This window comes from Pollicipes pollicipes, unplaced genomic scaffold (assembly GCF_011947565.3).
Source record: "Pollicipes pollicipes isolate AB1234 unplaced genomic scaffold, Ppol_2.1 Scaffold_7261;HRSCAF=8764_pilon_pilon_pilon, whole genome shotgun sequence".
Taxonomy (NCBI): Eukaryota; Metazoa; Arthropoda; class Thecostraca; order Pollicipedomorpha; family Pollicipedidae; genus Pollicipes; species Pollicipes pollicipes.
Window position 1 is genome coordinate 12004583 of NW_023597054.1, and position 24149 is coordinate 12028731.

Here is a 24149-nt window from a genome sequence, read left to right on the forward strand (position 1 = left end):
CATGTTCCATTCTTCCTTTTCACGACTGGAACGATGGGTGCAAAACGGAGTAAAACCCAGGACCTATGAGAAAGAAGTGAAGGAAATAGGGGCTAAGCGTCTTTGGAAAAATTAAAGAGCAGGCTTATCCGGTAATCCCAAGTCCCCTCAAAGATACCTAGCACAATGGTTCCAACAAGCCTATCATTTATACCATGTCTGACCGATAACATAGCATAACATTTATAGCACGTCTCACCCGATAGCATGGCAAAACATGGCATGTTTGACCCATACCAACAATTTGACCAACAGCGATAACATGTTTGACACATGGCATGGCATAGCACTGACATAATGTTGACCCATAGCATAGCATAACATTGATGTAGTGTTTGATCCATAGCAGACTATAACATCGATGGCATATTCGACCTATCACCATTACACAGTTGACGAATTAGTGTCCGGTGCTGGAAGGCCAAAAGGTGTATTCGCAGTGACCCGGACGACAGACTCCATGCCGCTAACGATGACGACACTCATGACGTCATACCCCACAATTCTGCGCTATTTGGTGCTCGCAGCGCCCCCCACGACACCGGCTACGCTTTAAGTCACGTAGAATCTGTGCTGGACACGCAGAGGCCTCTTCCGCGACTCCTGATTCCATCAGAATGAGACAGAAATATGGTAATAGATTCAATTAGGACGGGCTAAGTATGCGTGCCCGAGACGCGCTACGCGTGATAAAAAGGTGCTTTACACATTACAAAGAGCGTAATTTGCAGATACCATTGTTAGGAGCACTCTAAGTACCTGCAAACGAAAATCTCCAGTCTGAATGCGCAGTTATTGTCAAGACAGTCACAAATATGCACAAAGAAAACGGGTAGAGCTACGAACAAGTTCGGCAAAAATTATACGTGACGTCATGTGCTAAAAACATTCTTTGTGTGCTGCGAACGCACTCTAAAAGTTGTATCTCTACTCCGCACCGCCCCGGCAGTGTTTCAATATTCGGTCACTTGGGTGGCATGTACGTCGATATTTTTCATGCTATTACACCCCGGCTTGTGGCTCACTGCCGGTTGCCCTTCCCCTTGTTCAAAATCAGCCAATCAGCATCGGACCGCACGACTGTTAAACCAGCATCTATGCGCCTCAGGCTTGACCAATGCACTAAGAGGTCAGATGTCTGGGTCGGGGTCAAAGGGAAACGGATTAGCGTCAACGAATTGCGTGCGGGGCCGCCACCGGATAGTAAGGATTCTGGTAGCATGAATTTATATTTACATCCCGCACACCCCACTCAATGACTTTTGGAACGCTGCGCTCCAGTGAGCCCCTCCTTGCGGTAAGGTGACGCACGCTGGCCGACCGGCCGAACACTGCGGCCACTGGTGCCGCGCGGCTTAGGCGGAATTGGCCGTCGGGACAGGACGCGCGGCCCCGCTCCCGAGTCCTATCGCGCTCGGCTGCCGCTGCGGCGGCGGCCGACGCACGATCCGCCGTCAGGCAACTGGCAAGGCCAGAGCAGGCCGGACGGACGAGCACGGGGGGCGCACGGCTGAAGTCCGGCGACACCCGCGGTCTGCGCCGACAAATTCGCGCCACGTGCTCCTCCGAATCGCTGCGCTTGTCGACGGCTCGAAAGCTGGCGACGGGAGGACACAACTCAGCAGTTCTGCTGAATGTTGATGGGTCATTTTTGCCGCCCATGCTATCCGGGGAGCTTCCCCAGTCGTACGAAGTCATGACACCGGACTTCAAATGCGCAACGGTTGACACTAATCGAGCCAGACATATGAGCACTTCGCTCGAGAGACCACAGTGCGCCACTCGTACGGGATCTTTGTCCATGGATTCCGATTGTTCTGAGTGGTGAGTGCTGGTATCAGGGAGCGCATTAAGTGGACATTGTAGTTCAAACCAAGGCAGCCCCGGCCCGCCCAAGTGTTTGCAAACGTCAGCTATTGCTCTCAGTCGTCAGAATAGTCAAGAAGGATCACAGGGGCAATCGACTGTCCTTCGCATGTCCACTACAAACAAATGTTAAGCCCCTGGCCGCCTCGAAACCCCAAAACCCGCTCATGGCTGCTCAGCGGGCCCGGGACACTCTAGCATGACCGCAGTGCATCTCGTGGGCCTCTTAATTCTATGTGTTCGGTCCCAGAGCTCCCAACTCGGTAAGGACGCTTAGGGCCGTGTCCAGACATTCCCTCGCGTCTCGTTCCATTACTTAATGCCCCGTTAGTGATGGCGATGGCTGATGGTTCTGCATGGACTGCCAGGGGCCTTCCGCGCTCCGGACATGACTGACATCGCTGACGGGATTGACCGTGACCGGGGGAGCTCCGGTCTCATCTCAAAGACCGAGGGCAATTCTGTTAACACCGCGCGTCACGAGCTGCAGTGATCCGCACGAAGACGTCAAGCTGGCACGACAACGGCACAACGGTCAACAGCTTCGAGGACAGAAACTGAACTGTCCGGTTACCTGGATGCAGCGCGCAGGTAAGTATCGCCAACCGCACACACTCACAACCAAGAAGAAGAAGAAAACTCTAACTGGAACGAAAGCCTACGCAGAGTGAAGAAATAGAAGTATTGAAATCATATTATCATCTATAAAAATACAAGTTCATGTGTAATACGAATCGCGAGCTAAGAGCAGACAGCACAACACAAGGCGAAGCAGCCAGACCAGCTAACCGGAGACACCGCTTGTGACGGCTCCTGGGTGTGTGGGGGGGGGGGGGGGGCGCCGCCATCGAGCCGGACGTGCCCGCTCCGTCGCGGACCGGCGCCTAGCTGTCCTCGCCCGGCGGCGACCACGCGACACGGGCACAAATGCCGCGGGCGTCTCAGCTCGATTGGGAGCGGCGCAGACTGCACGGATTATTCAACAGGCCGCGGGCCGGTGATTTCCAGCACGAACCGCGGCAAAAATCCAACCAACAGGTGTCTTTCTCAAGTACGTGCTGGCTGCCAGAGCACACTGCAGTAAGGCGGCAGCGGGGTTCCCAGGAAGGGGTTCCAACCATGATACGCTAAAGTCATCCAAGAAACTCACCCATCATCATCTTCGGGATGGGATTTTCAGCGATACTGCTACAAAGCCCGTGTTGGTGCCAGTAAAATCAACATATCAGAGCACGCCCACCAAATGCAACCCACTTGAATGATGATCGCTCTTCGCTCGTTAAAGGCTATTTTCAGATACGGGTCCGTACGGCCCCCTTCAAAGCCTGTTTGTCATCACCACACTGCTTAAGCTATAACGCTGAAATCCTGACTAGACTATTCCTGGGGTACCACGGCTATTTCAATTGACACACCTTTAGAACCCAATGACTATTCCTGGCATTTGGTAGGACATATTCAAGCATACTGGCACATCACCTTAAGCGGAGCCAAGGGCGGATCTAGAACGCCGCCTTAGCGGGGGGAGGGGGGAGGGGGGCAACGAAGTCTTGAAGCGGAGCCCAAAAAATGCCCTGATTTTCCAAACTTCATCCGATTGCGCTAAACAGTGTTCTAAATCAAATTCTTGCTAGAAGTTACTGTGGCTTTCTTAAGGTAAAAAATGCCACTTTTTACCCAAATCATGTTATCTTGGGAAGGGTCTAGTTTCCCAGTTTCCCAACATGGCCCAGTTTCCAACGCCCCTTTGGATTCTCGCTTGCGCAGGGTAGTCTCAGGCGGGATCTGTGGAGGGTATATCAGAAAAAAATCGCGGTCTTTCCATAGGCGTGCATAAGCAAATTGCTTCCTTCTACTGAAGCCCGACGTCTGACCGCAATCTGATTACACATCACCCACTACATAGCGAGTTACCGTGTCTATTGAAGAACGTGATTGCAGATGCTGGACAGGCGGATGACGAGGATGTACCAGGATGGTGATCCCATGATGAATCGACGCTATCAGCAGCTTGAGCTTCCAGGATGGGAGCTCCGACGATACTGACATAAAGCCCGCGTGAGCAGGACGAATATTGAAGAGGACGACCTCCAAATGCGCGTTATTTAAATGACAACCACCGGAGGGTAAGCGAGGTGAAATGGGCGTATTCAAGAACAAGCATTCTTCATCTGCATCTGACGAGTGCGGGGACGAAGGCTCAGATTTTAACACGGTCAAATTTCGACCGCGAGTTTTGTTGATCACAAAGCTGCCATGATGGTCCGCTGAGTCAAAATGTTGCAGAGGCCGATGTGGGTCGCAAGGGGCCGCGTTACGCCCCAAAACATGAGCACAGAGCAAGAGCCATGATCTGTAGTCATCAGCATGTGCCAAATATGCGCCAACTAACTAACTTCGCATATCCTGCATTCGTCGCTGATTTCGGGGTGCATTATTTACTGGGTACATATTCCAAAAATATTTTGTTTGAGACTGAATTCGACAAAACCAGTTCAATAGACTTCGATAAGCAAACAGGCCAAATCGCTTCTCCCTCCCACAAAGCGGGAATTTCAAATGAATTTCATCACATGCAAAAACAAGATTAACCAATCATCTTCGCATTGCGCACACGCAAAAAGGCAACTTAAACATACCCGTCAATTCGCGCGATTTTCAAACAACTCGCGCGGGCCGTGCGGGTCGAAATCTGAACCAGTCAGGCGACTTCGCAACAGCGTCCAGACGCGGGCCACCTACTGAGGCCAGCCGACCCCCGGCATCATACCCAAGGGGCATACGGGGCCATTCGTGTCCGCGCCAGCACTGGCAGCCCACACAACAGGCCATAGCAACCGAGGACAGCCGGGGTTCAGAGGCATTCATCGGAGGCCTCCTGTACAGAGCGGACCTAATGAGATACATTGCGGCCAAATACAGGGCTGGACAATCCGGAGAAGAGCAAGTCAATGGGAACAGGACGAACGTGTTGCGTGTTACCGTGTCATCCACACAGGCACAAGGGCCCATAATGAATGCGGGTATATTCGCGATACATGAGCGTTTTTTTTTTTCTTAGAACGGCCTGAAATGTTACAGACAAGCTACTCAGTGCGCACTCGCGCACCGGGAGTTGCGATAATTCGGACAGAGCAGATCGCTTTGTTTCAAAATAGCTAGAGAAGTCTGCGCCGGGGCACGAGACCGTGCAACCCCGCGAAATCTCCTTCCTCTGGTGGTCTGTGGATTCGTTCAGGCAGCAACTTGGCGTTGCGATTCAAACAAAGTTGTCGAGCGGCTTAGTGTCGAGCGCACAGCCATTGCGAACTAATCCAGTAGCTCGAACCTACGAAGGCAAACGCTAAAGCCTACTTCCAAGCGGCTTCAGCAATGCTTTTCATCGATGTTTTCTACGATGTTTGCCCTCAAAGTCAGATCGACCACCGTTTAGGTTGAGCCAACTCAACGTCACGTGAGTCGAGCAAAGACGGACGATTGGCGAGATGGCACTCAGTTCGATCTCAGTGGCGCTGCTCGTGTGACTGCGATACAGGAGGTCGCTCAGAGATAACCGGCCGCTCAGGGAGAGCGACATCGCTTCCGAGCGGGAGCGCCGCGACAGTCGCACAGCGGGAAAACCGAGCGTGCTTCGAGCATGCAATGATAGCCACTAGCGCCCATTATCTGGTTCGAATGGTATTACGCAACGAGTTCAGCCTTCTTGCTATCTGCTGGCGCTACAGGTTATAGCTCTGACGGGTGGTGGGCGCCATATCGTGAAAAGTCGTCGTCTGTGAGCCACTGACGTGCGGAGCAAGTCTTTCGTAGTGCCGCGGACCGAAAACAAAAGTCTTCCCCCACATAACAAAGACCAGCTCCCTTTACCGGCGACCGTGCGTCAGTCATCAGGACTGGAGAGGCTACACGGGCGACCGCATTAGACTGTGTCGCGTTAGAAGTCGGCAAGTCCACTGTGATAGCTGTCATGTAAGAACAGGCGACAGGGTGGAGGGACATATGGAAGATGAAAGTGCATCCATCCAGAAGCGTGCGAAATGGCTACGGACAATGCCAACATCGCCTCTCCCAAGCTAACACGACATTAGTGATAACAGCGCCGCTGCCGAAGAACAGGACCGACTGCGGGGCTTTCTATACCGTCGTAAAGAACGCGAAACAGACCGCCGACCAGTAACTTGTCCCGCTTCATGTCGGACCATAGAGAATGATCCTCAGTCCGTGTGGTAGAAAAGGAGAAGCGAAGTGCAAATCGAGCTGCCAGCGCCAGGAACGCCACTGAAAACGGCCCATAGAGCGTAATCCAATCACCTCCATGCATGGAGCCCAAGGGTATCGCCGTCTTCCGCACAACCCATCGACCACTTTGCAGTATTTGTTAATGATCAATTTCAACAAACTCATGTGTTGGTGACGATTACTGTAACGGTCTTATTGTTATAGCCATTGAGTTCCATGATGAGCAAATATGCAGTCCATGCGTGCCGCCCATTACAAGAGCTTTGTCCCCACTCACCAATTTCTTCTCCATTTTCGACTTGATGTCTCTGGCCAGGGTGAAGAACGCTTCCTCCACGTTGATGGAAGACTTTGCGGACGTCTCGAGAAACTTGATGCCGTACTCGTTGGCCAGCTGCTCACCGCGTTCCCTCGATACCTGGCGGCGGAGAGGAGTCCTCAGCAGGCCGGTCGGACCGCGGAACCGCCTACTAACGCCGTCACCGGCGCCCGCCACACTCCGCCCGGCACCAGCCACCGATCCCTCCCGGGTAGACAGACACTCAGCTAAACAGCCGAGGACCCGCCACACTCCGCCCGACACCAGCCACCGATCCCTTCCGGGTAGACAGACACTCAGCTTAACAGCCGGGGACACGCCACACTCCACCCGGCGCCATCCACCGATCCCTCCCGGGTAGACAGACACTCAGCTTAACAGCCGAGGACTTGCCACACTCCGCCCGGCGCCATCCACCGATCCCTCCCGGGTGGACAAACACTCTGCTTGACAGCCGAGGACTTGCCACACTCCGCCCGGCGCCATCCACCGATCCCTCCCGGGTGGACAGATACTGCTCGACAGTCGAGGGCTCACTACACTGCGCCCGGCGCCAGCCACCAATCCCTCTCGGATGAACAGATACTGTGCTCTACAGCCGAGAACCCACCGCACTCCGTCCGGCGCCAGCCACCGATTCTTTCCGGGTAGACAGATACTGTGCTCGACAGCCGAGGACTCACCACATTGCGCCCGGCGCCAGCCACCGATCCCTCCCGGGTGGACAGACGCTGCTCGACAGCCGAGGGCTCACCACATTGCGCCCGGCGCTAGCCACCGATCCCTCCCGGGTGGACAGATACTGCTCGACAGCCGAGGACTCGCCACACTGCGCCCGGCGCCAGCCACCGATCCCTCCCGGGTGGACAGATTCTGCTCGACAACTGAGGAATTCGAAGGGAAGCTGCCTGATCAGGGCGCTAATTGTCTTCATCCTCGAGCCTGGCACCCCACCGAGGAGATGTTTACAGACTGCTCCGTTGGGCAAACACTGCCAGCAGCCTGAAAGACGGGACGATGCAGGACAGGACAGGACAGGACAGGACAGGACAGGACAGGACAGGACAGGACAGGACAGGACAGGACATGACATGACATGACATGACATGACATGACATGACATGACATGACATGACATGACATGACATGACATGACATGACATGACATGACATGACATGACATGACAAGACAAGACAAGACCAAGACAAGATAAGACAAAACAAGCCAGGACGGGACGGGACGGGACGGGACGGGACGGGACGGGACGGGACGGGACGGGACGGGACGGGACGGGACAGAACGGAACGGGAAGAGAGAATACAGGACAGGACAGGACATGATACGACAGGCGCGGTCGCCGTCTGGCGACCGGCCCACGGGACTGCAGGCCAAACCCACCTGCCGCTTCTCGTTCATGTCACACTTGTTGCCCAGGATCATCTTCTCGACATCCGCGGACGCATGCTCTTCGATGTTGCGGATCCAGTTTTTGATGTTGTCGAAAGACTTGTCACTGGTGATGTCATACACCAGAAGGATGCCCATGGCGCCGCGGTAGTAGGCCGTTGTGATGGTGCGAAACCGCTCCTGACCGGCTGTGTCCCTGCAACAGGCGTGGAGGTCACCAGTCACGTGCACGTCTTTCGACTCGAAGCCGGTCATGGGGCAGTTGAAGACTCCTCCGCTGGTCACTGGCCACATGGCAGCCGCCGCCTGGTCACAGACCCAGCGGCAGACCTCCGCTGGTGACTGGTCACATGGCAGCCGCCGTCTGGTCACAGACCGAGCGGCAGACCTCCGTTTGTCACTGGTCACATGGCAGCCGCCGCCTGGTCACAGACCCAGCGGCAGACCTCTGCTGGTCACTGGCCACACGACAGCCGCCGCCTGGTCACAGACCCAGCGGCAGACCTCCGCTGGTCGCTGGTCACATGGTAGCCGCCGCCTAGTCACAGACCGATCGGCGGACCTCCGCTGGTGACTGACTGGTTACATGGCAGCCGCCGCGTGGTCAAAGACCGGACGGCGGATCTCCCGTCTGCGGCCCGTCTGGTCACTGGTCAGACGACGTGCAGCTCATCGCAGTACGGACCGCGTCGTAGCGCACGGGTACCGGCGCAGCGATGGACCAATCGGCACAAGGGACAAACGCCAGGTGCATCATTCACCATGTGATGCGGTGCGACGGCAGACAGGCTGCGCCAACCTGACCCGGAGGAGCATGCACAGGTCTGAGTGCGGGCCACACGAGACCCCGCAGAGGCACGGAAATTATACTGCTCCACTGTAGCCCGGGAACCACCAGACCGAATAAATGGCGCGCGCCTCAGACCCTTGGTCACCGCTCTGGTGCGGTGCCTCCCGTATGAAGTGCGTTAGGAACCAGACGCTACATTACAAGCCGACGTTACAAACTTAGAGCGTATGATGACTGCCATTAAGAGCCAACAGTGTTACGCAATACAGTGAGACAGAACGTTTCGAGTCAAGACTTGCGACCACCGTTGACAAGAGCTGTCCAGAACTCGACGGACACATTTACATGCAAATAATCCAGCTGCTCACCTAATCCAACCCAAGTTTTAAACCGACGCTGTGCTTGGACCGAATATTTCGGCCTAGCTGTCAGGCAAATCAGAAACTCTTCCGCAAAGCTGCAGAAGACCAAAAGTGCACGTTTTGCCAGCCGACCGTGAATATCCAGCACGTGGCAGCCGGCGGCTCTGCGGGCGTTCCTCATTTAAGCAGCGCCCGGACGGCGTTGGGTGGCAATAAGTCAGGTTCGCTGGGGACCTTTAAACGGCCGATACCGGATGACGGTCGCCCACCATCTGTCCATCCAAAGTCTGCAGCAGACAACAGAGATAGCGTCGCGCCGGATCACGGCCACGGGTGGACAACTGCCAGCAGCCCCGGACCACAGCCACAGGTAAAACACAGCCAGCAGCGCTGGACCACGGCTACGGGTGGTACAGCTCGCAGCGCCGGACCACGGCCACGGGTGGTACACAGGCAGCAGCGCCGGACCACAGCCACGGGTGGTACAGCTCGCAGAGCTGGATCATGGCCACGGGTGGTACACAGCCAGCAGCGCCGGACCAGGCCACGGGTGTACACAGCCAGCGCGCGGACCACGGCCACGGCACGGGTGGTACACAGCCAGCAGAGCCGGACCACGGCCACGGGTGGCACACAGCCAGCAGCGCCGGACCACGGCCACGGGTGGTACACAGCCAGCAGCGCCGGACCACGGCCACGGGTGGCACACAGCCATCAGCGCCGGACCACGGCCACGCATGGTACACAGCTCGCAGGGCGGCGGGCAGTAGGACCCACGGCGTCGACATGTGACAGCTCAAGCCGACATGTCGGCTGGGCGTACCAGGAGAAACGCGCTTAGGCCGGGTGCCGCCGACACCAACACAATGTCAGTTTTGGGGACGCACGGCTGATGAAAACCAAATGTAAAATTGGGGATGTCAGTGAAAGAATGATACAACAGTAAGGTTATAAACACAAGTCCGTGTATTGAGAATAATGTTTGATTTACAAAACTGCGTAGTGTGCGGAAAGCAAAACCCGATTCTTGAACTGTTTCACCAAGCTATGGACCACTCAGACTTACCACTACAATACCAGCGCATTGACATGGGGGCGCCCACCCACACTCAAGCGTTTCCATCCATGCACAGTGGGGTCGTAGTTACGCAAAATGAGTTTAGGGGGGGGGGGGACAAACAAATTGACAAAAACTGACCCCCAAAAAAGCCCACAAATGGGTTTCTCCACAAACTTGGCCTACTTTCTGCCTTAAGTTAGGGGCCTGAAGCCCCAGTTGGGGCTACAGTCCCCCCCCCCCCCCACGCTGAATAGACAACTATGCTCCTGATGACAGTGTGATCCAAGACCAAAAATAATTCCCCGTTCTCCTCAATATGCAAATACTTGGATTTTCATCAAAATGGTCATACAATTTAGCACAAAAAAGGACTAGTGACTGACATTCATTTAAGTACATGAATTCCGCTACCGACTTCTCACTAGTGGTGACAACGAATATCCACCTCAGAATTACTACCTGAGTGATATCGGATTGTGTGCTAATTGTGTGGCCGAATACTGTTAGCATTGGAGCTTACCCACCTTTAGCGACGTTCAACGACAGGTTCTTTAGAATAAACTTCCCAATGTCTCAAAACCTCGGCGAAACACTGTCTGACATCGGTGGCGACGCCACCAGATAGAACAGCTTGGAGTGGCAGTGCCAATACGTACAACAGCTTGGAGTAGCAGTGCCAATACGTACAACAGCTTGGAGTAGCAGTGCCAATCGACAACAGACGGACATATCGGAACCACCAAACTTGAGAACAGCGTGCAAGAGTACCGAAGAACACGACTTCTGGGCGTATCAATAATCCAGGCGGTCGTGCTCGGCGCTTTCCGCCTCTTCACACAGCCTATGATTGCATCCGTATGCCCCCATCCAGGGCTCAACGCGGCTATGCGGGGGCTTTCGCTGAGGGCTCATCTGCCTAGAAGATTCATCTGGTCGCATCTACGAATTCCTTTTCATCTATCAGGCTCTACGGGAGCTGTAGTGGGAGGGATATCGTGTTATGTACAGCTGCAGTTGCCGCAGAGGGGGAGGGGGGGGGGGGGGGAGGGAGAGGGCGGCATGCAAGCCAGAACAGAAGCACGCCGCCCTTCCGATGGATTACATGTCATAAGTTGCACTCTATCATGCTCAGCAGCTACTGGTTCGCCGAAAAATGCACCGGAAAATCCCGGATCAATGTCTGTTTGTGTCTAGACCGTGCATACCTCACACTGACGTAAGTATGGTGACCGTGTTGTAGTATGAAGGTTCACCCGTCGCCTGGGGTGGATGGTGGAAGCGGAAGCGAAGGTGGAGCCCTAAAGACGATGTCCCTGTTCTGCCCTCCCCGGACAAAACAAGAAAGGCCTGTTTTCACCAGACTGGAGTTGCAAAGGGAAAAATAATATCACTTTGGGACAATTCTGCCTATATATTATGAAGCTGGCTGCATTCTAATGCAAAACAGACCTTTCAGGCGTCTGGGTTTTCATTCCCAAAACGTTTCTCTACCAGAACCTACTTGTATGATAATTTTCCTGGCGTAAATGCCACTTACTATCCTTGCCAGCGTCCCAAACAATAAACAGACGTAATCAATGTGCTCCCAGATTAGTCAACCACTGTTTGAGTCTGCCAATGGTCAAAACTAAGTCCAAAAACATTAGCCATTCCGCCTAAAACCCTGCTCTTGATCCAAGGCCAAAACACCAGTGGTATGATAACAGTGAGCCATCATAACGCGGTCCGAAGAAGCTGCATCTACAAAGCAAAAAACAAAAACAAAAACAAAAAAAGCGTGCGTGCAGGGCACGTACCTGCGTCTCGTGCCTGGCTAAGGGACGATCATGAACAAGCCTAAAGCACACCGACAACAGACAACGCACTGATCTTATGTCGATCCGCTGTTACGGCTGGCAGAGGCTGGTTTGGCACGAGACACGCAGTGCTGCCTCCTATAGAGCGCCGCCGCCACCGGCCCCATTACAGCACGGGGACGGCGGAGGCCCCGGCCGCCACTGGCCACATGCGACGTTCCGTCACGGGCACCGCATCATCATAAATACTATAATGGTGACGTCACATTACGATTATGATGGCAACGATTACATGAGCGTATTCAGATTACGAGGATGACTAGGGCCCCGTTCGCGACCCCATTTGTCCGGAGCCATTCCCAATGAGCCCTGACGCCGCTGCCAGACCATCTCTGCCGCTGGACATGGGCGCTGGTCGGCTCGGTCCGCGGAGGGCAGGCCACGCAGCGTGCTCTCTCGCCTCCCCCAGTAGCCGGCGTGGAGGCCCTGCAGATCGGGGACGGCCGCACGCGGCTGGACGGCCCGACTGATGGTCGGCCGACACGAGTGCGACTAGGTCCAATGAGGCCGGCGCGGCGGGCGGGCCGGGGGTAGCGCGCGAGACACCATGGCGACGAGGTGAGCCGAACAAGCGCCACATTCTAGAGCGATGGTGGACAGGTCACGTGTAAGTGCAGATGACTGAATGCCTGTCTTCCGTTGAGGTCAGGGATGAATGCGCCAGTGGGTCATCTATCAACAGCAATAGCCATGACGGTGCACGATGCCATTTTAGGCGATGGCTGGGTACGTCCGACAAATACCTCAGAGTTATCTGTGAGGACAGGAGGTGCAATAAGCATCACTGTTGGTTCAGCCCAGCGGGAAAGCAGAACAGAGTAGCTTTAAAAAAAATATCCTGCACCATTGGCCAAACCTGGAAAAGGCCATGCAAGACGCCCACACTCTATCTCTCTTGTCGTGATTCGAAACAGGTGGGTCATGCAGGACTTACAGGGCTTGACACTGCATGCGTTGACGAAGGTTTTGTGCGTGAAGACGGGGTCATCCTTTCTTATATCGGTATTCTAAATTGCAGTTCAGTCCTCCAGAAACAATCAAATTTGGTCGTACATATTCAAAAAATCGGAACGTGGTGAGAAGGTGTCATTGGTGTAGTGGCTAACGCATCTGCGTTAACTACTGCGCGTGTGGGAAACCAGACGTATGGGGTTTGATCACCCGCAATGCCCGCCCTTCCCGCCAGGGTGAGAGGCAGGCGACGTCATATAGCCCAACAGCTGAGTGCGTCGTAAAGCCACAGTGACGACGACGACATAGTGGTGAGACAGAACCAGGGTCATGGCAGACATGCTGCAGAAAAGATACTTTACACTGTAGAACTAATAGCACACGCTTTCCTTCTGCGATGCACAACATTGCGGGACAGGAACGTGCGCATCAATAGTCTGAACAACTGACAACACCTAACTCCCCTCGAGTGAAACACAAACCACATACGCTGAAACATATTTCGCTTTTTACGGGATGTTTCCGGCTCCAAATGAATATGCTCGACGTTCCCAAAAATATTTCCGAGTGAGATATATGACAGCTGTGGCGTAGTTTCCTAATTCAGGACATACTTTCGTTTTTGTCAGATTTCGCTCAATGCCGCGATAATTTTGCGAAAGTTCGATCCTAGCATGGGCCTAATGGTAGACTTGCAGTAGTGGTACCCCTCGTGAGATCTTTTTAGTTTAAAGCGCTGTTGCCAGACAGAATGTCTAATGCGAGACAAGCTCGCGCTAAATGTGCTTTTATCATGATGCCTTTTATCATGATGTTTTTAGTCTAACGCGCTACAGCCAAACAACGGAGTGTTAAACTGGATATCAATTGTTCGAGATTTGAAGGGATTGAAGACAGATGTCTTGCAAAATTGTGAATGCAAGTTTTCTAGGCCGACCTAATGCTCCTCAATGTTGGTGATGAGTTAAGTCCGTTAGCAACTTAAACGATACGAGCAGTCGCAAACTGCAGATGAAGTCTTCTGTGTATAAATTCCTTCCAATCGATTGAACTTCGACACATGAAAGGTGTGCCTTTATCAGGAATGCTCTATACGTCAGATGAGCTACAAGTAGGATATTGTGAGGCGCTCCGCACATTCGGCCGATGGCCAACCGGACAGACACGACCGGCTCCGCCGCGGTGGTGGGACACTCCCCCGCCACGCATCGCCCAGACTGCGGACTGGGCGGGATGCAGACCGGCCCCGCCGCGGTGGTGGGACACTCCCCCGCCCCGCATCGCCCAGACTGCGGACTGGGCGGGATGCAGACCGGCCTCGCCGCGGCGGTGGGACATTCCCCCGCCCCGCATCGCCCAGACTGCGGACTGGGCGGGATGCAGACCGGCCCCGCCGCGGCGGTGGGACGCTCCCCCGCCCCGCATCGCCCAGACTGCGGACTGGGCGGGATGCAGACCGGCCCCGCCGCGGCGGTGGGACACTCCCCCGCCCCGTATCGCCCAGACTGCGGACTGGACGGGATGCAGACCAGCCCCGCCGCGGTGGTGGGACACTCCCCCGCCCCGCATCACCCAGACCGCGGACTGGGCGGGACGCCGACCGGCCCCACGGCGGCAGTGGAGCGTCCTCGTCCTGCGGCGGAGGTGGGACGCTCTCCGCCCCGCGCCGCCCAGACTGCGGGGACGCAGCTGCGCAGACCCAGCAGTACTTGCCGGCGGTTGGCACAGAGGGCATGCTCGCACATGGAGGCAGCACTTGGTCGGGCGCATTTTCCATTCTCTGAGCAACAGTCATTGACGACGCTGTACAAACCCCACGGGAAGGAAAGATAACGTCGCCGCTGGAGACAATAGCCAGGTGCTCGTGCTATGGGGTCACTTTTCCGCGTGTCGCTTGAAGCGCCAGTTGGCGGGAGACACCCATGACTACGTAGCGGTGACACTTCCTACACCCCCGATGCCGTCACATCGAATGGATGTTGCTTTAACGTCAGCACGCCAGACAAGCATGCAGTCCTTCTCACCATATCTGTAGCTTTATCTTCTTTCCGTCGAGCTCAATGGTCCGAATCTTGAAGTCAATGCCTGCGAGAGGGAAAGCGTTAAAATAAAAACGAGCCAATTATGTGTACATTACGTCCATGCACACACGCCCATCCCGTCCGATCCTTTAGCACTGACCAATGTTGTATTAAATGATACTAACTGCTAATCTAAAAGATACTTATCAATCACCACGACAAAATGCTCTCTGTATCCGCATAGTACGGTATGGATCACAGCACACGCAGACGTGTGCGTGTGCGTGTGCGTGTGACGAGCAGTTCCCCCCCCCCCCCACACACAATGCGACGAGCAGTTCCCCGGCGACCTGCTGCTGCATACCCATATTAGCATATGTAGGCATGCAACCACCTGTCTTCAAACATTCTGACAAACAAAGATAAGTGCACCAACAATTACACTGGCTAGTCGTCGATACCATACGACGTAATGCAGCACAATGTGATACGATACATATATTGGTCAGGTAACTGCGGTCTTTTCGGTTTCCTTCTTGATCACTCATTTCGAGAAAAAAATACAGTGCATAAAACGTAAAGTGCAAACGTAAAACGCAAGTGCATAAAAGGTTATTCAACTCGTTTCGTCCCTCTCAGGGATTGGTCCACATTCATATCTCAGAGCAGTTAAGTTCCTGGATACTCTCATCCCACCCTCATGGGTTTTGAAGGCGGCACGGTGACGGGGCACGGTGTTCGAGAATAGCAGGGCGATGGGGAGGGGAGGGCACTGCCCCTCCCACAGTTGATCAGAGAGCCGCCAATATCACAGTTACAATAGGGCCGATCAATCCACGGAAGAGTCCGATCCGGTCCACCAGCTCCCAAAGCAGCCCATGATCTTCAAGATCAATCATATGTTTTAGCGTTTCACACAGACCCCGGAACGATCCAGACCGCTCAGGGCAATCGCTGAGGGTTTAACATCGAGCGACGTCGCTCGTAATTCAGCGGCGGCACTATAATGCATAGTTAGATACAGCCCATATCAGCAGCTCACTGTTGCCAAGGTCCTCAACTAAAGCACAATGACACCAAAACAACAGTGAGTGAGCCTTCTCCCAAATCCTGTGCAGCGAGCGACCGTAGGCGCGGAGGCGTGGCAGGGCAGGGCAAGACAGACATATTAAGCCTCTGCTTGACTCCAAGGAAAACACTTGTCACTTATTGTTCTAATTCCAGTCCATGATGCCAATTCGCACACATTGTAATAAACTCAGGTCAGGGTCTGCACCAAGCAAAAGCCCTAAGCAAAACCTATGTTCTCAATGCATTCAAAGCACATTCATGGGTAGAAAGTCCTTGAAAAACGCAAAAACTTGCATACTAAAAGCTGACTTTTCTATTGTTATGACATAACAAAGCAAAGACACCATCTCTTGCCAATGAATCAGGAAGACTTTATGGTTATGTTTATACCACAAACAATAATGATAATAAAACTCTGCAAACTGACATGATCTCAGACCAAACCAAGTCAAAATATGTTAATTCGGTTTATTTTTGTTCCTTATAAATTCAGTCTGAGCATTTCAGTTCAATGGATTTCTGGGATAACAATTTATGCTAAGCCATGCTTGTGTGAGCCCTCACCCCACCATCTGCTTGTGAAAGTCCAGCTAAACTGCAGAGTTCTGGGGCCAAAGAATAATGTGCTGCAGTGCTGGGCACAGTACACCCTACCCTGTGAACTCGCCTGGCCTTGAGAGGCTGCTGACACCAGCCACAATCTATTGACATAAACCACAGGCCATCTCAGGCAGCGGTGAACAGCAAGTTTTGAAGTGACTTACACCCATGCACCCACCCTGCCAAGGGTAGATTGTAAATTAGGCTGTAGAGTAAGCAACCTAATTGGCTTAGGGGGGGGGGGGGGGAAGCAGGGCTCCCATTTGCTTTATGTTCTCAATGATGTCACTCTGGCATCAAACCCACCATGTGTGCTACTGGAAGCCCCAAAATATCCCACGACCCCTTAACATAGTTTCCTATGGGATCCAGACACATATTGGGCACCCACTTCTTTGCTCAGTGAATGTCAAATACCAAAAACTTGTGTTAAGGCCACACAAATGCCTAGTCTCCTGATAACTAGTTTACAGATAGTATTCACAAATACTGATGGTTGCTTGACCCATGCAAGCAATCTTAGACCTTCAGCTATACAGATTCTGACACCTCCTGTTCCTGTTTGTGTCATACTCAAAATGCATGACAAAAAACAACAGCAAGATGGATGTAATGCAATTAATGACCACTTCCCAAAACCTCTGCTTGAATGACACAAATTTCCCTGCACGGAAATAATCAAAGGCCTGTTAGTGACCTTGCCTGATGATGGTGATGACTTGGGCTTTGGGGCGCACTGACTATGTTGGCCATATGGTGTCCGTAACCTACTTTTTATCTAACAGTTGTCTGAAAAAGCGGGGAGATAAGGTTTTGTTTGATATATGGCATGAAATTGTATCCCTTCAAGATGACTTAAAATGTGACTGTCATGTACTGAGCTGGAAATGTCTCCCAACATACCAGAGCATTGGACGCAAGGACCCAGATCCAAAATGGCGCATATGTTCCAAGGCAAGGTGGGCACAAGTGACCTTGCCTGATTATGTAGCCTGAGCAGTGTCATTTTACTTGGAAAATGATGCAGCTTTGAAGTTCACCTTTTTGTGACATTTAGTTGCATTATTATAACAGTCAGTCATATCCCAAACAGAGCCTTCATAAATTGTGAGAAGGAAACCATTTTCCATCCACTTTTTACAGCAAATTCAAAACAACTGTCAACCATTTACCATCAACCAACTATTACAACCATTTCCCTGTCCACTTTTTACTGTCGATTCAAAACCACTGTCACCCATTTATGGCCAACCAACCATTACAACCACTTCCCTGTCCGCCTTTTACCGTTGATTCAAAACCACTGTCAACCATTTACAGTCAACCAACCATTACAACCATTACAACCAATACAACCATACAACCTGTCCACTATTTACAGTCCATTCAATCTACACCTTAACATGCACCCAGGCAGCCAGTTGAATACCCCTCACTCAGATGGGTTGGGGGTCAATTTAACCCCAGAGATCTCAGAGATCTCAGAAACTAAGGGAGCTTGAGACACTATATTCATGGGGTGTGTTGGCTGGTATGCAAGCTCACTTGTCAAAATTTGGGGTCCTTAGGGTATGATGAACATTGGGTCAAATAAAGTCAAACAAGGTCAAACTCCAGAATGGTGTCCAAAGTGCTCCAGAAGCTGGCTACCTGTTACAAGCAAAAGACACTGGTGCTCAGTTAAGGTCAGTGCCCTTGTTTAACCTTCTGCAGGTCATGGTGACCAAAATTATACAAGACTGCACTGAGTTTTGTATTTGACTAAGCATCAAAGATTGTGCTAAGTAGTATGTTCCTAAAACTAAATGCAATCTGAGTAATTTTAGTTCAGTGACTTGTCCTGGTCTTTAAGAAGTCCATGAAAGATGCATAAGTTGGCTTCTCTTATCAATCAATTTGAAATGAACACCAGGAACTACCTGATGCAACAAGCTTTAGAGTAGTAAAAAAAATGTTGTTTTAACCCTGGTCTGACCCTCATACCTAGATCATTGAAATTTCTTTATTCAAAGATAATGTTGACTAATAAGTTGGCTCAGAGATATGTGGCTTTATTAGGACTCTTTTGTTGCATTAGATTCAATGATTCACTACAAATTGTCTTTGCTAAATCCATGGTCTAACTTTGACCTGCCTTAGGTGAGTGATCTAACAAGGTACATCAATATTTTTGAAATCCAATGATCCACTACTTAATTATCTACAGTTATGCCAAATCTAGTGTTGTTATACAATGTCATTCAAAAAACATTCTGGAACACCTTCTGGGGGGGGGGGGGGCAAACTGACTCCCACTGAGCATGTGTTAACAATGGTTCTAACTGAGCTTTGAAGAGATGGATGGACCCTATATTACCTCTACCTACTGTACATTTGTGTTGATTAGACAGTTAACTGATAGCAATGGGTGCTGATGCAAAATTTGTGAAAAATTACAACATATGGCAGTAACAAAGGCAATGGGGGGCACTGTTTATGCTAGATGGTGGGATCAAATTTATGCCATGGCTATGTTGTACTGCATCTAGAAAAAGCATGCCTATCTTTGGGCACCTAGCCAATACAACCATACATTTTCAAGTTGTGCCTGTCCAGTGGGCTAGCATTTAATGTAGGTGTATCAGAGCAAGCAATGCATTTGGTTTGAAGTAGGGTAAGCAATGATAAATGATGACCCTATTTGAAAAGCTCAGCAGGCTAAATAAAGATGAAGCTGGCTTGTTTTGCATGAATGTACTGCTAAAACAGAAATAAAGTTTGAGTTTAATAAATGGATTTCAATGTAAAATTTACCCTATAACACTCAAAATCCATGACATATTGGCTCTCCCTTCTGAGAAGGATACTCTGCAAAATATCCATCCATTGAGATGTTTGTTTATTTGTGTACCTGAATGCCTGCATGATGTTTGTGTGTCACATATGAGACATGCATGTGCCAAACCTAGATCAAGCGAAATTGCATTGAATCGTGAGATAATTTTTCCTTTAACAATATCATAGCTGCCCTTCATCACTTTTCAGCATCAAGTTTCCAGAAGTATTGACCTCCTATACACTGAAACTGGTGGTGACTGTTACCTTAACTTGCAGCTCTCAGATTTACTATATATCCATGTAATTTGTTGCTGGGACATTGCTGTTATGTCAGACATGCTTAGCATAATATTGCGACATGGTGAAAGGTTACAATACGTATTACCCTAAGTCTGGATTGTAACTAGTAGCAACTGTGCACCCAACATTGTGGATTTATATTTCTAGAATGCATGTGCAGAACTTCTTGATACAGACCAATCTGGTCATTATCCACCCTGGGCATTATCAGCATAGCATGCACATTTTTGCAGACTGGACAATTGGATCCCACAAACTTTTGATCGTCATGGACAACCACACAAAACGAGGCATAATACAAAAGTTTATCATAAGTAGACAAAATTAAAAAAGCACAAGCCAAATTGCACTGCGATGGAAATGGGCCGATAGGCAACCAGACGTCAGAATTACCAATTGTTGAAATGAAGGTCGAGTTGAATGCATCTTCCGAAAACCTGAAAAGAACACAAGTCTTCCCTACGCCAGAGTCACCAATCAATAAGAGCTTGAACAAATAGTCATATGTCTTCGCCATTCCGCCCTAATTCCTACTTCCCAGCTATACACACCCCAGACACACTTCAACGCTATCATCTGCCTCCCTAATCACCAAGAGGTCTTCGAGAGTCAGTAGTGACCGCCGGGCATGCTTCATATTTATCGATAAGGATGAAACAAAAATTGCTCCTCGCGATGTCTTGCTTTCATATAGCTCCAGATACAAGATGGATTCATTCATAAAGTTAACGAGAAATCGCACTCTTTTATTCAAAATTTTGGATTTAAGCCCACACCATTTTTAAAAGCCTATTACAAAAACGATAATGAAATGGGACTCAGTATTGGTTAAAAGCTATGGTATTCATTCAGTCACGTTTAGAAAAGAAGTTGAACATATTTCTTAAAAAAATTCTGAAAAATACAACATGTTGCGAGAACTGGTGAAAAACATCACGATGGATAGTGGCGCGCTCGATGACAGTAGTCAATTTTAGCGCGCATTACTTTCGGCGCATGTGGTGGACGCTAAGCGTGGGATGCGGAGCTGAGGGATTCGGGCCTTTTGCTCATCGCGATCCAGCTTAGTGTTTGTGGGTGTGAACATGACGGTTTGCGTGACCTAATGCGCGTCTGTTGATGATTGGACACTTGCTTGTAACATTCGCCATTGAAGGTGCCTTTCGTTTCGAGAAACTAGTGCTTTCATCAATAGATCGATAGCAGAGAAAATAAGTTTAAGTGTTGGAGGAAACTGGGCGAATGTGTTCATAGCGTGGCAAGCATCTAGAAGAAGTTAGAAGCCTACACATAATCTATCCCTTTTGGCTTCCACTTTATCAGGATGGCCATGGGGGATGTAGACCCATTTGGAACCATAGAAATATTGGGATGCCTGTCAGGTGAGTGAGCTGGATACCACGTATACGCAGGCTAAGACTAAGAAAAGCGTGTGATGCCAGGCGTGTTGGGTGTAGCTTAATCATCCTGGGGCAGCTTCAGTGTTTGCATACCTAAATCTTAGACCTCCAAGATTAGTCCATGGATGCCACAAACTGCATTGTTGGAAGTGATTATTAATTGCCAAGCCAGCTTATTTTAGGGCCATTTAAATGATTGTAAGCACTTACAATTAACATAAGTGTTCTGTGCAGTGGATGAACTTCTTAGGCTAGCCTGCTTAGGTAAGAAAAACTGGTGTGGTTGGGGCGATCCCACTCATCAAAAATGCTTTGATTTTCATACACCTAAAAGTTTCAGTATCTCTCTTACTTCTGCTCCATGGTATATTTAAGTGGATTTATCTCACTTGCAATGGTTGATATCAATCATCATGAGTGATGTGGGTGGGTGGGTTTCTTAGTTTTATCTATCCATCTTGTAATTAAACCTGAAACCTACACTACAGTTACACTTTATATCTTTCTATGTGTGTCGGCATGCCATGACTGTAACAGAATTCAAACCAAGGGTAGGACCACTAGGTGATAATCAAAGAGCCTGATGGCCATTGTGGTCTGTTCTTTCCATTGGGTGTTATGGTTGGGACTGGGAGGAAGAAAATGTCAAAATAGCTGTGATTTTTTATGCTCCAGGGAGCAGCAACCCTACCTATATTTAAAGTCATATCATTAATGACTATCATGAACTGGCAACTCCACCCAAAATCCATCGTTATGTACAACCATGCAGAGGCAACACCACCTGTTGGTATTTTGTTTGGGAGGGGATGAAATTTGTGGTTCACACTGATGACAGTAGTAGGTGACCCTTTGGGTAGAAATTGTACACCTGCTAGTTAATGCATGGCTTTTTGAAAACATGAAGGTCATCATAACTTAGCACTGTCTTTAACACCCTTCCCTTGAAGCCACTTGTTTGCCCACTGTTGACAACCCTGATGGTGAATTTTAAGCCCCCCTATCAATGGTGTATTAATGTGACTTTCCAGTTTCAGGTATTGCCAGCTTAAGATACTCCTGTAGACTTTTGAATGTTGAAACAGTGTCAGAGTGGAAAGAAATATTAAGCTCCTCAAAAATAGACTATAACTTATCATTTTAGGTTTTGAGTGTTTGTCAACACAGTGTTTAAGATACCCTCCTAGACCCCAATTTACCTTTATTTAATCCAGCAATTCAGGTCACAAACATCTTTAAAAGGGCCTCTCAGAGCTGCTGACACCTTTGGAGATTGATGAAGCTATAACGTCACTGCAAATATATGCGTTTTTACACGTGAATCACCACATACACGAGACAGGCGATTGGCCAGCGCAGACGTATACGCACACAATAGAGCGCACGAAGCGGCTAAAATACACGGAACAAACACCGTTGATGGAGATGGGTTCGGTACAACATGCGAGCGGGTGCGGTACAACATGCATGCGACGGCGCAAATGCCGATAGGGGACTAAATGCTTCCTGGACAGGGCCAGTACGTGGTCCGAACGGTTGCAATCGCTGCGACACCTTTACGTATTTTCGGCCCTTTTTATTCCTGCCGCTCAGCTTCGCCTCTCCGGTCATCGCGCCGTAGTATCGACGGATGAGAAGGCGCACCAAAGTTTCAAGCATTAGTTCCAACGCATTCTGCGCACAAAAAGAGGGAGCTAGAACTTGCTGACAACTGTGTGCTAGAGCGCCGCTCAGGAGCTGTTTGAGAAGACGTGGACCTTTTATGGCTCCTGCGCGACGCTGCGCAGTCAGATAAGTAAGTTTTACCAGGTCAAAGAGCTCATCACTGGGAATCTTCAGGCACCAACGCCTAGTGCATCATCGCCCGTAAAGTTTTTAAGGCAACGAGCGCCTCGTAGTCATTACAGCATTACACGCCCAGCAGATTGCAGGGGCCTTAAGCAGCGAGCACAGGGTGGGCAGGATCACTCTTGCCCCACAGATAGTCCGCTATATAGGTCAAAGTCTTTGACATCACGGCATCTGCACTCGTTTCGCCCTCTAAGTGACCAGGGTCCACGGCCAGGTGGCGAGATTCGTGGTCGCACTTGCGGCTCGAAGACAGGTGCGAGCAGTCACCAGAGTGAAGGCGGCAAGCAGCCCATCCGCGTCTGGCTCGCAATTTCGTGTACAGGGCCGCAAGGCACTGTTGAGTGGACCTTTGCGGTAGGTCTGCTTGAAGTGTGTGGGGTACGTGGGGTAGTAATTGCCTCCACTGGCCTGAGGATTGACGCCGAAAAAGTTTTCAAGCGCGTCCTGATTGAGCCTGCGGGTGCAAAGTGGTCTGACCACCTTAATACATCCCCAAGCTTTCTGGACGGGATTTGTGATCCGCACGAGTCCTCTTTTGCTATCGGCCTGGGATGGGCCAGGTGAAGCCCAGCGCTACAACCGCTCTTCGGTTTCATGTAACACACGCATGTGTTTGCCTTCCGTTGAGGCTGACAGGTCCCGCTTACTCCGGCACTGGTGGACAGGCCGGCTGTTCAATTCATCGAACAGTTGTTGAGGCGGAGAAGTCCGTCAGCTATTCCCAGACTCGCTTGCTCCAAAAGTCTTACAGACAATAAAGGAATGCTTCTCATTTGAAGATATTGAAACAAGCATCAGATGTGAAGAAATTACCTCACTTACAACTATTTTTGTACTTCGTAAGCGGAAAAGAATGCTCAGGACAGCACAATTCTCTCTTAAGTAAATATGCTCCTCAATGCGACACGATTTGAGTACGTCATCTTACCTTGCGCGATATTGACCAAGAGCGAATTAACGTCTGTTATATTTGGAAATCGCGCTCACGAACGCCTCATCGCCACAAATGAACGCCTCAACAATTATATTGTTATTGGCTCTGATCGTTGCATGGCCTATGGACTGGCAGAGTTTGAACGACTTTTTGTGACGTCATAAATGCCAAGGTGACCTTGAAACACTCTCTGATAGACATTTCCCCACTTTCACGGGTGGTAGCTCAGAAACTAGAGGGTCTCAGGTCTTAAGAAGGGCAAGAT

At 50.7% G+C, this 24149-nt stretch overlaps 3 protein-coding genes across 3 annotated transcripts in view; 2 read left to right on the forward strand and 1 right to left on the reverse strand.

The window, feature by feature from the left end:
* LOC119113028 (dnaJ homolog subfamily C member 2-like) overlaps window positions 1–1153 on the forward strand; it is a 34564-nt gene extending 33411 nt beyond the window's left edge. Inside the window, exon 7 of the mRNA XM_037237346.1 lies at window positions 1148–1153. Coding sequence (XP_037093241.1) covers window positions 1148–1153 — 6 coding nt within the window. The remainder of the gene's footprint in view (window positions 1–1147) is intronic.
* Window positions 1154–6290: 5137 nt separating this feature from the next.
* Window positions 6291–20317, reverse strand: LOC119111041 (ras-related protein Rab-8A-like). Its single transcript, XM_037234866.1, is given in 5 exon segments — window positions 6291–6422; window positions 6425–6562; window positions 7863–8067; window positions 14915–14975; window positions 20093–20317. Coding segments are annotated over 5 exon segments (645 nt in total). The 5' UTR covers window positions 20217–20317; the 3' UTR covers window positions 6291–6305.
* Window positions 20318–20998: 681 nt separating this feature from the next.
* Window positions 20999–24149, forward strand: part of LOC119112200 (dnaJ homolog subfamily C member 2) — a gene marked incomplete at its 3' end in the record, with an annotated part of 37769 nt that continues 34618 nt past the window's right edge. Inside the window, exon 1 of the mRNA XM_037236286.1 lies at window positions 20999–21081. Coding sequence (XP_037092181.1) covers window positions 21024–21081 — 58 coding nt within the window. The remainder of the gene's footprint in view (window positions 21082–24149) is intronic.